General features: G+C 38.6%; 1 protein-coding gene and 1 non-coding gene across 22 annotated transcripts in view; one reads left to right on the top strand and one right to left on the bottom strand.

Moving 5' to 3' along the window:
• CADPS2 (calcium dependent secretion activator 2) overlaps positions 1-16,545 on the bottom strand; it is a 533,537-nt gene that overhangs the window by 253,624 nt on the left and 263,368 nt on the right. For all 21 annotated transcript variants that reach the window (XM_059171710.1, XM_059171704.1, XM_059171699.1 and 18 more), the window contains exon 7: positions 2,431-2,542. In XM_059171710.1, coding sequence (XP_059027693.1) covers positions 2,431-2,542 — 112 coding nt within the window. The remainder of the gene's footprint in view (positions 1-2,430; positions 2,543-16,545) is intronic.
• On the top strand, positions 4,286-4,392 carry LOC131831014 (U6 spliceosomal RNA). Its single transcript, XR_009353532.1, has one exon. It is a non-coding gene; the product is annotated as a U6 spliceosomal RNA (small nuclear RNA).

The following is a 16,545-nucleotide window of genomic DNA, read 5'->3' on the forward strand; positions in this document are numbered from 1 at the left end:
ATAGTAGCTGAAGTGTGAAAGCTAGCTCAGAGGGGACAAGATGATAAATGGGGAAGTAATGAGGAAACTATTACCAGCAAGGAAGGATGGTGTCCTGAATCAGGGTACAGGAGATACTATGACGTGGATATAGTCAGAATAAATTTAGGGAAAGCTGACAGAACTTGCAAATAGATAGGAATATTCTATGTCAAGGTCACTGGCTTGAAAACCAACTCTCTGAAAAACTTTATGGGGGTGCTAATCGTAAGTTCTATTTTAGAAATATTTAGTTTGAGATAACTGTTAAATGCCACTAGAAATACCAAGGATGCAGACTGGATATACAAATCCGAACACTGAAGAAAGAAAAATAAAAAACTGGAAGTCATTAACACATAAATGATAATTATCATCACAGAACCTACTCAGATCATTAGTATAGTTCAATGGATTTCTAAGTAGGGTGACGATGCGCACGTCCCAGCGGATGTGTGGCAATGTCTGCAGACATTTTGACCATCTTGACTTAGGACTTGGTGAACTACTGGCATCTGACTGCAGGTTACAGATGCTGCTAGAAAAGCTCCTAGCAACAAAGCATTTTCCTGCTCAAAATATCAATAGTCCTGGGGTTCAGAAACTCTGGCACAGAAAGAAAAGTGGTCTTGTATGAAGGGAGCAAAGGGGCATGAGGCTTTTTTCAGACATACAACTGACTGGAAAACATACCATTTACATAGCTAACTTAAAACCTGCATATATATGGCCAGTGGAGAAATGAATTAAAAATATCTAAAGCATGGGGTGCCTGGGTGGCTCAGTGGGTTAAAGCCTCTGCCTTCAGCTCAGGTCATGATCCTGGGGTTGTGGGATTGAGCCCTGCATCCGGCTCTCTGCTCAGCGGGGAGCCTGCTTCCTCTTCTCTCTCTGCCTACTTGTGATCTCTGTCAAATAAATAAATAAATAAAATCTTTAAAAAAATAAGTCTAAAGCATTACATTAGAGCTTTAGAGTTAGAATGGCGGCTTTTAAGGAAATAGGGTAAAATTGATGGAATAATAGTTTAAATGAAAAATCCCGATTCATAAATCCGTAAGACCAAAGGTAGTATCCAGGGCTCTTCTGTGAGATTATGCTACCTGTATACTTCTGATGAATGGATCAGTGCACAAATATGTAAGCACATGAATGAATGGTATGGCCTAGCTCCTAAGTCTTAATAAATACACGTAGCAAGAAAGCAAAAAACAAAATCCAGAATGTGAATACTGACTCAATCTCTAGAGTGTGGGTACAGATTCACAAAATTCCTAGAAATGGAAATAATCTCAAGGAGGCAGAAGAGAAGGTTTTGCAATGAATAGTCACAACTTTAGGGGAAAAAAATTCCAATATACCCAATGATCCCAGTATCTTTCAACATCTAGCACTACATAAGCTGTCAGTCTTCACAAGAAATTTTCAAGGAAGATTTGCGAAGGCTTTAACCTCTGGAAGACACCTATGAATTCAGTCTTCAGGTCTAGGTAAGAAGAGATCCATGTTACAGAAGATAGCTTCATAGCCTTCGCACTGAAGTCCATCTACTTTATAAATGAGACTGCAGATGAACTTTCACACAGAAAGGTGTTAAGATCACAAATCTACCCTAATCTGAATGCTTTTTTAATTGTCAGAAGAAGCTGAGTACAGTAGAGAAATACTGGCATTAGAGGATATATTCTAGGTATAAAGTGAATGCAGCATAAAAAATTCAATGTTTGGGGTGCCTGGGTGACTCAGTGGGTTAAGCCTCTGCCTTTGGCTCAGGTCATGATCTCAGGGTCCTGGGATCAAGCCCCTCATCAGGCTCTCTGCTCAGCAGGGAGCCTGCTTCCCCAACTTGCTCTTGGCCTGCCTCTCTGCTTTCTCGTGGTCCCTCTCTGTCAAATAAATAAATAAAATCTTTAAAAACAAAATTCAATGTTAAAAGATGTGTGGAAAGGACCTCACAGGGAAAATAGGAGAGGTAAGAGAGATGTAGCCTTAGGTATTCTGTAATCAGTCTGATCATAACGGACCCAAACAGAGGATTCCAAATATCAAGATGCTGCTTTTAACTCATCGACACAAATGTTTAAATGAGAATTCTCTCTCACCAAGAAGGACAAGTTGGCTTGTCCTTCGCATCCACTGACCAGTTCGTGGTAAGAAAAGTGGGTCTCCGACTGTGATCTTACATACACAACATTTTCATACCCAAAGCCTGTCACACTACTTTCTATATTATTGACAATTATGTTTAATAAATTGGAGCTGTAATCTGGGACCGTGGAAAACTACAAATACATTGTTTTACACAGTTTATGAACAGAAAATTCACACACTACATACCAGTGTACTTTAACTATGACTCGAAAGAAGTAAAAATTGTGTGACCTTGAACACACATGGTTGAGCACAACTCACCCTTCCCAGCTCTTTATCTTCGAGGGCCAGGACCCCAGTGCTTTCCGTGAAGAGTTTTACTTTGACCACAGGCCGAGGATGGGTGGTGGTAAAATCACCTTGAGTTCCCCATCTGCAATAAAGGAACAAAGATTTTCTTGAAGATGCAGCATTAATATTTTTTCCAGCCAGATGTATCTCCTTAGAAGTCCCATTAAAGCAATACAGAATCTTTCGCAGCTCAATGAGATTTTTGTCTTTGCTTTTGTTTTTGACAGATGGCACAGTCAAGAAGAAAAATAACAGTAAGTTTTACAGCTTATAATAATTTCAAAGCTGTTCTAAAAATTAGCACATTAGAGTATAAAAGACAGTGTGCAGTGAGAATTTAGGTTAAGGTAAAGATATGTAGCCACTGAAATGTCTTATTTATTCAAATATAAATTATAACCCCATTATTACAGATGCCTGGGGGAAATTACTAAAATTTTGTTTATATAGGAGATGGTTTCGTGGAAACCTTTGTTTGCATGCTGAAGACTTTACCCCAACACTTCTTGGAAAGTCTATTAACTTATATGATTTTTAAAAGCTCCTACCAAAAGGAAAGAAATAGGCATTATAAAAATATGAACGTTTTGCAGTTAATTTCCCAATACACTCTCCCAGGCATGGGGTTAGTCTGTCGACATCTGGCTTTTCAAATCATCGTAACAAAATAACATTTTTCTTGGCTTATCTTTTAATTAGTAGCATCTCAGCTTTACCACACACCAATTCATCCTAGCGTATTTACAAACACAACTGGCACACACCTGATATTAAAAAATCTTATCAATACTTCTCCTAACTCTGAGATCGCAGACATGCGATGCAGCACAGCAGCAAGAAAATGCCATTGAGGAAAACACACAAAAGTGGGATTTAACAAAATAAGGAGCCCCGCTACAAATAAATTGCCATATAAAAATATGGATTTTCTTATATTGTTTTTTTTAAAAAATACATTTACCCTTTTCAAGGCATTATTTGAACTTTATTTTATAAACCATATTCAGAAAGCTTGGGATAGACAAAAAAATGGGGAAAAGTCTAATAAAAATTGAGTAACTGTGACGTCTTCCTCTCCTACTGCGGCAGTGATAACAGCATAATGTGAGCATAGTAAAGCAGAGGCCATTTCAGGGACCGAGGAAACTAGTATCCAGAGGCAATTTGTTCTCCTGAAATTAAAGTCATGTGCCAGAAGGAAAAGAGGGGTTCAATTAAAATGGAAAAGAGGCTTAATTTTTATTTGAGATGTCTAGAAAAGGTTTAGCCAAGAATTTTTGCCATTTCTTAGAATTAAGATGGTCTGAGATAAAGTAGAGCTGAAACAAGACTATAAATGAAAATGGATTCGAATTAAGGGAGAAAAATTCTCAATTCAGTGTGTGGGATCTTTAGCCTTGAACAGCCTTGAACGGTCAAGGCCATCCAGGTGACAGCTCCGGAATAGATTCCCGGGACATATTCATCTTTATTTGGAGCCATGTGATTAAATATGGCAAACCAATCCTTTGCGACATTGTCTTTCAACTGAAATCAAAGATCTGTCGTCGTCATGTGCACACAGCCTAATAGGTCTACACAGAATTTGCTCATCTTTTAAACTAATTCTCTTCATAAGCATTCCTTTGTTGGCTTTTTCCTCTAATGCCAAAATCCCTCAAAAGTACTTATACTGTATTCTACGATTATTTGCAATTCCCCATCTACATCAAGGCGCAGTTCTCCAAAGAGAAAAATACTGACGACCCCGCAAACCATCACTGGGGGACGCAGTGAGTTTCATCTTTTACCCCATCTCCCTGCCACTTTACATGAAGGGAAAGGCGTGTTCTCTTCTGCAGCACCGATACTAAAACTGGAACAATACAGACAGGATTAGCGACGCCCTGGCGCAAGGACAACACGTGAAGGGAAAAGCGCTGCCAGTTCCATTAGAGTAAGACAAATGAAAACCAATATGTGTGTAAAGAACTGTGCTCACTCATGATCCTGTGAACTCCCAGGAAACTGCCTTCCATCTCAGATCCTTCAAGAACACACATCTTCAACAACTATTCTTTGATAGTTCCGGACGGGCCACTCCAATATATGCCATTTTAGCACAGGGAGTACAGTAAGGAGAGTCTGACTCTTTCTTTGTGCCCCTAAAACCAGGAAATACATCTCCCCCATGAAAGGTACCTTCCCCAGCCATCCGTACGGGAAGGTAGAAAACATCCTTATTACCAGAAACAGGGACTTTAAGGCCAAAGAGACTGTATAAGCAAACCTCATTACTTCTTTACTAACTTACCATCCCCAGAGCTCAAGCTTCTGTCAATTCTTCATAAATTTATTGTTTGTCTAAGAAATATTAAAGCAGCTTGCTTTGGTCACTTCTTGGAGCCTCATATTTCATGTACATTCAAATTAAATTTGTTTTTCTCCTGTTAATCTGTCTTACATCAATTATTAGACCAGCCAAGGAAACTAGAAGGAAAATTTTTCTACCCCGACATCTCTAAATCTTTATTCACTAGATATTGCTTGTTTACTCACTAAAAACATTTAATTATGTAAATAATACATTAAGGGTCCAAAATGAGTGGCAGTTTAAAGAATAAATATCAGCATTCCCACTACTCAGAACTACTCAGGTTCAGAGGAAGACCATAACCAGTATATCAGAAGCGTCCTCTTTGTGCCCTGGTCACATCTTCCTCTCATCCCAACCCCCCCACACTACCACCAGAGTAGCTAGGATTCTGGGTTCTATATTGATAATTGTCTTAAATTTCTTTTTAGATCTCCTTTATCTAGCAAGGTAAAAGTACTATCTCCCAACAAGATAGAGATTTTGATAACTTCCTTTCATATTTTTGTCAACATTTGGTATCCTATTTGGTGATGTAAAATATTTAATAGTAACCATGGCCTTTGAATATGCACTATCTTTTATCACTGAAGGCCATGGTTACATTTCTACCATTAGACTTGTGTAAAATTAGAGAACATTGTGCTAGGAATGGTAATAAGGTACAAAACATGCTTAGAGAAGTCACACAAGGGACCTAATCAACATATTCCAAGTATACCAAGAATTTATTAGAAAACAGAGAGCTTAGAAGTTACCAGGAAGATATTAGTAAATTAGAACTTGAAAAGCAATCCAGGATATCCATTCCGAAAACCTATGCCAACAAAGGCAGGCTACTGCTGGACTGTCACAAGCCTCAGTAGGCAAGCCACAAGAATTTGTTGACCTATTAGGTCTGGGACTAGGAGGTCTGGGACCTCCTGAGACAAGGACAAGCAATGTTAATGGCCAGCTCCTGTGAAAGAAGGGAGAAACATTTAAAAACATGCTTTCAGGCAGAGAGAAGCAAAGGCACAAGGATCCCGGCAGATCCTAACTGTAAAAGCCAGAGGACTAAACTTTTATGATATTTGACAAAAATGCGCAGTTTTAAAGGGGTGCATAAATATAAGTATAGTGGTATTTAATAGTCCTTATAAACTCTGACATTCTAGAATACAAACTGATAGCCCCTTGATAATTTCTCTTATAAAAGCTAAAAGTAAAAATATATACAGTTAGAAAATGCTTATGAATTCTACAATAAATGAATTAAAAACAAAAGTCCTCCCTCCCACCCCATCCCCCAAAAAGGCAAGGAAGGAGGGAAGAAGGTAACAGGTGAATATTTTCAGTATTCACCAAGATATTTCCTTGTTTTCTACCTAATTGGCATGTTTAAACACTTTCAGGAATTAATACCAGTCATTATCTTCCTACTATTTTCTCTGTATTCTGTGATAAAAGAATACATTACCCTTGCTGTCAATTTGCTTTGACTCAAAATACATTGCTTTTTTCTACTTCTGTGAATGTATTATTTATGAGGATTCAGACTTCCAATGTAAATCTTCAAAAGAATAAAATATCTACAAAGCACCTTTATGAGGACAGCAGGACTTCCTGGCTATGAAAACAGAGTGGTTCACACACCGACTGAAATAACTGACATTAACTATGTATTTGCTATTAAATTAAGTGTACTGGAAATTCATATCATGCACCAAAATATATGTACATGTCTATTCATCCAGTAAGGCTGTTTCTAGGAATCTGCCCTAGCAAAATAATCATAAGTACTGGAAAAATAAGCAGGAACATATTCAGTACAGCATTATGCGTAAAAGCAAAAGCAAGCAACTGAACTATCAAAGATGAAGGGAAGATTATATAAATTTTGTGGCATACAATGGCATATTTGCTGCTCCTTAAAATAATGCCTATGGAGGTGATGTAAGGCTAGGAGTGATGTAATGTGGCGGGGGAGAAGGGGAAGAACATAAAACAATCTGGGCCTCTTCTTTCAAAAAACTGAGTACTTTAAATTTGTCAGACCATAGTCTAGTTTCAGCGACCAATGTCCCTAGTCTCTTGGAATTGACATTCTAATAGCTGATAGGCAACAATAATTTGAATATATACTGTAACATATAACCTCTGAACTTTGCCCTGCATACCTGACATGCTTCTAAGAGTATCTATAGGACTAGATTCGAACTGTGACCTAAAAGGATTCTCAAAACTTACTAGCATATTGGTTTCAAAGTATGTTGAAAGTCATTAACAGTGCAATAGTTATCAAAAGTCATCCAAATCCCTTGGTTCAAAATTGTTATTGAGCACGTATAATGCAAACATGATAACAGAAGCTACAACTTCAACCTACATTCCTTGTCTATGACCAGCACTGAAGAACAGGGCATATGGAACTTCAAAAATTATTTCATCTATCTATCTCTCCATCCTTTTATCCATCCAACTGTGACAGGCATTGGGAAAGGGCAGGCATTAGAAAAATAAGAATGATAAAATTATCAAAACAACAGATCCTGTTCTAGATGACCTCAGACTGGCAGGGAAAAAGACATATAAACTCATAAATATAATAAATCCAATCACACAGAATTCAACAGGGTTCTAAACTGCACTTTTAAAAATTACTTCAGAGACTGAGCCTTTTCTCTTTATTAGTCATCTGAATTTCTTTTATGACTTGCTCTTTTATTATAGTTGTCCCTTTATATATTACATTAGGCCTTCGTTCTCTCTAGTAGAGAGAGATTAAAAAAAAAAGATTAAAAAAAAAAAAGAACCTCTAAAGATAAAGACATGGACCGTTTCTGATACCATATATGGGAAATATTGTCACAGCTGGTTACTTTCTATTTAACTCTCCTCGTGGCTTTTAAAAAAATATATATAGTTTTAAAATATTAGATAGCCGCATTTTAGCACTTTGATTTATAGTTTCTGATTTTGACTTCCTGCTTAAAGAGTCTTTACTTAACCAAAGATTATATAAATATTAACCTTATTTCTTCAACATGCTTCTACTGTTTAAATCTTCAAGTTGTCTAAAATTTAACAGCGATGTTAAATGGCATTTTACCTTAATTTTTCATCTATCTGGAACTCATTTACTTTAGAAGTCAAATTATATTTATGCTATTATTATAAAAACTATTATAATAAGAACTGGGGTTTGATGCTGAAATTTGTCCTAAAAGTCCATCTCCTGAGCTGTACTATACCATCTGAATTCTCATGGCTTTACGAGATGTTAGGATACCAGTTAGAACAAGAAGGAAATAGATGTTTCCAACTTACTATATTTCTTTTCAATAAAAAGGGAATTCTCTCCATTTATTAAAACCTATTCTAATATCTTTTGATAAAGTCAAACTTTTTTCTACTATGTAATTCCTACACATTCTGTGTTAAAATCATTTCATAGTATTTTATATTTTGGGCTTCTAAAGAATATGTGTCCTTTATACCGATGATTGCTGGTATACAAGTTAAAAACTTTTTACAAGTAATAGTTTTGCCTTATTTTCAATCCAGTGATTGCTTTCAAATGTTTCTTTACCAAATTACCATTAATTCTATTATAAAAATTGAGTCATTAAAATCAACAATGATCTATAATTCCAAATACATCACTTATTTTGTAAGAGAAAACATGAACTAAGGATCTAACTACAGGGGCACCTCTGTGGCACAGTCAGTTACATATCTGACTCTTGGTTTGGGCTCAAGTAGTGATCTCAGGATTGTGAGATCAAGCCTCTTGTCCGGCTCTGTGATCAGAGGGGAGTCTACTTGGGATTCTCTCTCGCTCTCTCCCTAGCCCCTCCTGCTTGTGCTCTCTCTCAAATAAATAAATCTTAAAAAAAAACAAAAAACAAAAAACAAAAATAAACTCTAACTACAGGGTAAAATAAAATTCTTAAAATTTATCCAAGATTATTTGCTTCAGTAAAGTTGAGGCTCATAACTTCAATATTCCAACACCAGATTCTGGTGGCACTGACTTAGATATTCACTTAGGAAGTAGGAATTCTTCTCAAGTTTTCAGCAATCGTGTGGGTCTAAGGTCTCTTTCTGCTGCCCACAGGGGATTTGTCCCCCACACTGATTTAGAGTCACCGCATTCATGATAAGCCATCAGGATTGCTTTGTGTTACTTTTAATTACTCGTATATGGTGACAAGGTGGATGGACACTCTTCCCAAGCTCTTGAAGAGGGACCAAGAGGGAAAAGCTATGCTTGAGAATGGAAGGCAGCGAGTCGATCAGGAAGGCCTGATGCTAGGTATCTTCTGGAGCATGAACAAGTCCTGTCTGCTGCTGAGTGCCTTCCTGGGACCCGGATGCAGGCAAACCTGCCTGGATGACTGAGAGCCCACAGCTGTGTCCTAGCTCACGTGGCTCTACGTAGGGGAGCTTTAGCAGGCTCTGGATGCGTAAGGAAAGCTGCACCCCTTGCCTGTATCTGTGGGGTGTCTTTCTGTCATTGTCCTGCTCACAACAGTCAGGAAAATGCTAACACTATAATGAAAAAGAAGTGTAGGCAAAACAGGTACATTAGTAGGACTTGTAAAATATACAAATAAAGGCAAGATGTCACTATAATCTACATACAGGGCTCTCCCTCCTTCACTGAATAACTGAAAATTGAGACGTTTAAAAAGAATTACCAAGAGTCTCTTAAAAAGTACAAATTAACTACAACCCTGAAAGCAGTCTCAAAATCATATTAGGCACTGAACAAATTCTTTTAAACACAGCATTTCTGGTTAATAGGAATAATGAAGGCAGCTTTATGGAAAGCTCTTTCTCAGCAGAAGACACTTTTGGAAGAGCAGCTTTTGATATTTAAAAAGTTCAACACTTCTGTGCCATTTCCCAGGGCCCTGCTGTATCCGTTTATCAATTACTGGTGGACTTAAACCAAAGAAAAAGGATAGAAGGTGGAGGATAACGACATCCTACAGATACGTGCACAGATGGCACAAGAGGTGAAGGGACTTATTTGAAAACTCAAGCATCTGATTGCAATAAGTTGCTGGAAATTCAGTCTGGACCTTAACTATAAGGCCGCAAATATAGATACAGATCTGAGAGTTATCCACAGAGTTGACAGTAGAAAGGATGAATGTACCTATGAAGAGTGTCCTTTAAAAACTCCATGACGATAGGAATTTGTATCTTAACAAATCCAGGCCTGTCTATACTATGTATTTCTATCCATGTGTGTGATGTGTGTACCCAAACACAGGTTTTTATTGATTTTTAAATAAATGGGATATTCAGATTGTTCTGTAACTTGTGCTTTTACATAACACTACATATTGATCTTCTTTACACAATTTTTAAAAAAGATTTTATGTATTTATTTGACAGAGAGAAATCACAAGTAGGCAGAGAGGCAGGCAGAGGGGGAGGAGGAAGCAGGCTCCCTGCTGAGCAGAGAGCCTGATTCGGGGCTCGATCCCAGGACCCTGGGATCATGACCTGAGCCAAAGGCAGAGGCTTAACCCACTGAGCCACCCAGGCGCCCCTTCTTTACACAATTTTAAGACAGTAAAGCATTCCCCCACCCTTGTATGGCTGTGTCAGAATTTATTCAGTAGCTCTTCTACTGATGGACCTTAATGTTGTTTCTAACTCTAACTACTACAAAAGTGCTGCAATGACACCTTCATATATTACAATTGTTTTTACATAAATATTGAAAGGACAAAAACCGGGGCACCTGGGTGGCTAGGTCCATTACGTATCCAACTCTTGATTTCAGTCCAGGTCATGATCGCAGGGTCATGAGATCAAGCCCTGCACCTGGCTCTGCACCGGGCATGGAGCCTGCTTGGGATTCTCACCCTTGGCCTTGGGCCTGCCCCCACCCCCAACTCACGTGCGTGCTTTCACACATGCTCTCTTTAAAAAAGGAGAAGAGAAATCAAGGACAGAAATCTAAGATAGCCAAGATTTTAAATTATTCTTAAATAGAAAAGAATATACTAAGTCATTCTAAAAGTTGATTCATAAAATATATACCTATGTAAATAAAATGTAGTATAAAGAGCCCTGTCCAATAAAAGTACAAATTTTAAAATAATTCACTGTAATATAAAATCCAAGTTTGTTAGGATTTCAAAATTTTATTGTAAACATCATTCACTTTCAGTTTTAATAACCTGTAGGACAGATTTTAAACTTCCTTTAAAAAGACATCGAGTGTATCAATAAAACAAATTTCCTATATACACTGAATGAAATTAGTTTAAGTTGGGTGATCAATAGTGTTTATAAAAAACTGTTTTACTTATTGCTATTACTGTTGTTGACATACCTTAAACATACTTGAAATTTCAATTTGGTATCAAATTTGAACCACAGAGCTCCAGTAATATGCCCAAGGCAATATAGCTATGCCAATGAATGAAATCATGGCATGGCTTTCTAGGTCATAAAGATAACAATTACTTGACAAATTACATTATTACTTAGGAGAAAGTATTCCATTCTATTCTTTCAACAAAAATCAAAGGAATTACTCTGTATAGCTATACAATGATAGCAGCCCTCAAGGAAATTAATTACACAAATATAGCAAGATTCTGAATAGTTTCAGGTGAAGATGTGTGTGTGTGTGGGGGGGGGGTCAGATCAATTAAAAAAATAATAATAAATCAGAACCAGTACCAGAGTCCTTGCCCACAGCAGAGTGTAATGGTGGAAAAACAGTTAAACAGGGCAGACACCAGAGAGAGTTTCGGGACTCAAAGACCAATTCCAACATGCACAGGGAGCCTGGGCAAGCACCTTCAGCAAACTTGATACTAGTTTCCTCACCAAAGTGATGAGGTGCAAACGAAGGCAATTATGTTAACACCCACAATGGCACAGCGCCTGTCATACAGAAAGTGTGCATGGAATGACTATTATTATTAGTATCCAGGGTAGTACTATTTTAGCTTTACTGCACAAGCAAAATGATACGTACCTGGAAAAAAAAAAAAGGATAGTTTGGAACATGAAAGGTTAATCAACTTTATAAAAAGGCAACACTAAAATCCCAACAATGTAAGAAACTACAAAGAGAGAGGCTTCCACTAATAACAACATGTGACAAAAAAGAGGACACAGAGAAAGAAAGACAGAGGGGGAGGCAAAGGAAGAGATGAGGGGGTGGTGAGGTGAGGGGGAGAGAGATCGGTAAGAGGCCAACTCAGGATAAGGAGAGTTATAATCTGAGTGTTACTCTAAATCTTAAGTTTTTGCACATTACTTTATTTAATCTTCCTTTAAAAAATAATTCAGTCATTGGGGCGCCTGGGTTGGTGCAGAGGGTTAAGCCTCTGCTTTCAGCTCAGATCATGATTTCAGGGTCCTGGGATCAAGCACCGCATCATCGGGCTCTCTGCTCAGCAAGGAACCTGCTCCCCGCCCTGTCTCTGCCAACCACTCTGCCTACGTGTGATCTCTCTCTCTGTCAAATAAATAAAGAAAATATTTAAAAAAAGATCATTCAGTCGATAATGCTGACATGATGCAAATTTTAACAGAAAGACTAGAAAATATCCTTTATTTTTAACCAAGTATTATCACTAGACTGATGGGATGATCTTTCAAAAATGCTACATTCAGGGGTGCCTGGGTGGCTCAGTGGATTAAGCCACTGCCTTCGGCTCAGGTCATGATCTCAGGGTCCTGGGATCGAGGCCCGCATGGGGCTCTCTGCTCAGCAGGGAGCCTGCTTCCTTCTCTCTCTCTCTCTCTGCCTGCCTCTCAGTGTACTTGTAATTTCTCTCTGTCAAATAAATAAAATCTTAAAAAAAAAATGCTACATTCAAACTTCTGATTAGGACAGAAAGACAGTACAAAGTCATTTGGGGATGGCTTGCGGTGGGTACTGACTGACCACTTTCAAATTAAGAGAAAAAATCCCAGGGGCTTCACCTTTATTCTCTCTTGTTGTGTCCTGGACATTTCCATTTCCCTTCAAAGAGACAGCTCCCATTTTGCTGCTCTGAAGATTACTAAAGCCTCAAGAATAACAGGATAAAATTATCCTCTAAAGTCTGTATTTCATTTATGAAGTATTCATGCCATTAAACCTCTATATCCAGAGTGATCATATTATACTTATACCATTTTCTTCTGGGAAAGTCTAGCAAGCATGTGAGCACAAAATCAGGTTTCAGGAAATATAATCCCTCACAAGCATTTTCCTTTCTCTCCTTCATAGCAGGGTAGTTCAAAGATATTAGCTTGAAGCATCTAATTTTGAAAAGAAAACCATTTGTCATATCTTGTATTACAATTTTACTTGGCCAAGGCAATACAAAGAAAGCGTAACTTTTTAGAAGATGGAAACCAAGATTTTAAAGCACTTAGAGAAATACGAAACAATGGATATAAGCTACAATAATTTAACTTTAAAGCATGAAGTGTGTTATACAACAGATCTCCTAAAAGAGGTTCAAATAATAAAATGGTGCAGAAATGAGTGCAACTATACTGAATAAACCAATAATTAATCACCTCACCTGTACACACAAATCAACATACGCTCATCCTGGGGTTATAACCTCAACTTTGAAGTAATAGGAGAATATGAGCCTGGTTTGTTCCTGGCTTTTTGGTTTTTGTTTGTTTGACACAAAAATAAAATGTGTTGTGTTATATGAACTGGAAAAAAAAAAAAAAACGCTTTCAACTGTGAAAGGATGCATTATCCTTCAAAGATAAAACATACTACAGAAATTTAAAATATAGGGCTTCAAACTATTACAATTATCACTAATCGGTACAGCATAGTGTTACTAGTAAATTGGAAAATCCATCGGTTACCAGTACTCCAGTACTTTTTTACCAGATATATTCCAATGGTTAATTCTCTCATGTGATGGAACTTCAAGGTAGGCTAATGCTCTTGGAAGCCAGACATAGGAGCGTAAAAAAGCTTTCCTCTATATCTTCCTAATTTGAAGACCTTGGAATTGCCAAGGTACTATAATGTCAGCGCATCTATTCTTAATGGCTTACATTTAAAAGCAAACGCTCCTCCAATGTTTCCGGCTTCTCCCAAGGTAAAAGACTCTTGGTCCTTAAGGCAGTAACACGGGGGCTCTCAAGAGAGAATACCAGACTGAATTACCTTTCCTGCTTCACTTCATTTCTCCTAGGAATTGTCCTCCTGGGGGTCTCCCTGCAGATAAAACTTTCTCTTTCCTAAATGACAGTTTCTTTGGGCAAAATAAAAAAACTTTTCAACTGCACAGGAGCAGCTTGGGAGGATAGGAGTTTCTGAATTACACAAACATCTGAGATTTCCAGAGGCTAGAATTCCTTGAGATCATTCCTGAGGGGGTTGAGAAGATCATAAAAAGCAGGAGGTGCTCAAAAAAGGCATAATGCGGGGAGCAGAGGCAGGCAGACGCTACAGGATGCCAAATAAGGAGAGGCGGCTGAAAGCAGCCCCTAGAGCACCAGCTGAGCACACAGCTGAGCGGGACACCACAAGCTGCCTCCAGAGAAATCCGGTCAAGCAGTCCTCCCAAACTAAGCAGCCACTGCCAGCACTTGCTGCCCTGCTTCCTCAGGGACCAATCCCCATGTTATTCAGGAAAAGAATAACAGATCTCTGCTTGCAGATCTCTGATGGCCAGTGACTAAGTTTTGAGATAACCCTACAACATCAATGCAACACAGACATGCCTTTAGAACTTAAGGACACTCACACTGATACTTTGGAAAATTTTAGGACTCATGAGTTAAGAGAAGAGGAGAACCTGTTAGGGTTTTAAAGAACTGGAAACTGCTGCCTTGATCTGGGTTTCTCCAACATTTACCTTCCCGGCACTTGAAGGAACCTTTCTGTAATCCTGCCCTCACTTGTGACAACCTCTGGAATGGCTCTGTAATAAGCACTTAGTCCGTGCCCATCACGGAGCTGACTGTGAAGAATACAAAGATGAAGGAACACAGACTCCAGCCCCTAGGGACCTGGGCTTGTAGGGAAAGGGAGAAGCAGGAAATGGAATAAATATTATCCTGTTGAGGAAAGCTGAGGAGTGACCATCACTTTAAGGCAGAACGCTCCCTGTACTGCTTTTCTACCTTGAGGATCTGTCTTAGCAGCTCCAGCTGTCTGTCTACAGCTGTGTTAAGCAGCTCGTCCCTCATCGCAGCCACCCACGGTGGCTCTGGATGTAACCGGCACATACTCCGGAGACGGTACTCCGGAGACAGCCTCAAACGGACCGTTACCGGGGGAAGTGAGTGGGAGGCTGACTTAAAACAGGTGATAGGGATTAAGGTGTGCACTGGTTATGATGCACACAGGGTAACGTATGGAACTGTTGAATCACTGTATCACACACCCGAAAATAATATAGCACTGTATGTTAACTGGAATTTAAAAAAAATGCAAATTAAAAAAAAAAGTCAAAACAAAAGAAAACAGAACAAAACATAGTACCCAAGGGAGAAGACTGTGTAGGAAGAATGTGGACTTCGGAATCAAAGAGAACTGGTTTTGAATACTGGTTGCTCCACACAAACCATGGATATGCTGGTTAGTATTTTTCTAAGGATCCATTTCCTTATCTAGAAAAGAGGAATAGTGGTAAGTCCCACCTGACATAAGTATTTAGAAGAATAACTGAAACCAATACAAAAATATCAGAATGCCCGGAAAATTAGGAGACATAAAAAAATAAATGCTTGTTCTTAATTTACTTGGGTACGCCATTTTCTTGACGTCAGGGATGGAGGTCCAAATGACCAATTCCTGACTGCTTTCCCATACCAGCTTCTCTGCAGGGAAGGAAGTCCTGGGAGTGATCATGTATGCTCTTTTCTGCAGAAAGGAGCAGCAAACTTATTAAGTGTGATAGAAGACAGGTCCTCAAACACTCTAGGTGTAAACCATATTACTTGGTAATAAGCTATGGCTAAAGGTTGACCTTTGGGAAGCCCATCACTGCTAAAGGAGCGCCAGCAAGCCTGGCTAGTGCCAGTTTTGGTTTAGGCACTCTTCACTCGGTGAATGGAAAGCACCGCTATTTGACTTGTGGTACTCCAATCTTAAGGTGGGAAGAAGCATTTTGGAGAATATTATGTCAAATATATTTGGAATTCTTGAAATATTTATAAAATCTTCACAGGTCCTGTTCAGAAGAGATTCTGAAACCAAAGAATTCAAGATGCCAGTCCTTATAGTATTTTGTAGCGGCATAAAGCTGGAGCTTATCTGGGTCCGTCTCAGAACCTCCTGTTTCAGGTGGGGCTTTGATCAGTATATTTGTGGAAAGTCTAGTCTAGAGATGAATTTAAACTATCTTAAGATGGAAGACTCTAGCCCGAAGGTCTCTTCTCTTCTGTTTTGTTTGGTATCCAAAAAGGAAGACCCTTCAATTTTCTTATTTTTGTTTTCTTTTTTTCTCTTCACTTACTCTGCCTTTGAGCTATAATTGTTACCAACAGTCTTCTTTTCAAAATGTGGAGTGAAAAACAACAACAACAACAACACCACAAAGAATGACTAAGTAGATGAGCTGACTAAAATGACCAGAGAGTCAAGAAACATGGCCTCCACTCGCCTGTGCCCTCAGGAGTAGCAGCGATGACTTCGTCCTATCTCCCTCACCATTGTTTGGGAACTGTGCATCTTTCTGTTGAAAGCTCAAGGGTTCCTCTCAGAAAGACATCCTTAACCATTCCCACCTGCTCCACTGGAC

This window comes from Mustela lutreola, chromosome 4 (assembly GCF_030435805.1).
Source record: "Mustela lutreola isolate mMusLut2 chromosome 4, mMusLut2.pri, whole genome shotgun sequence".
In the NCBI taxonomy this organism is placed as follows: Eukaryota; Metazoa; Chordata; class Mammalia; order Carnivora; family Mustelidae; genus Mustela; species Mustela lutreola.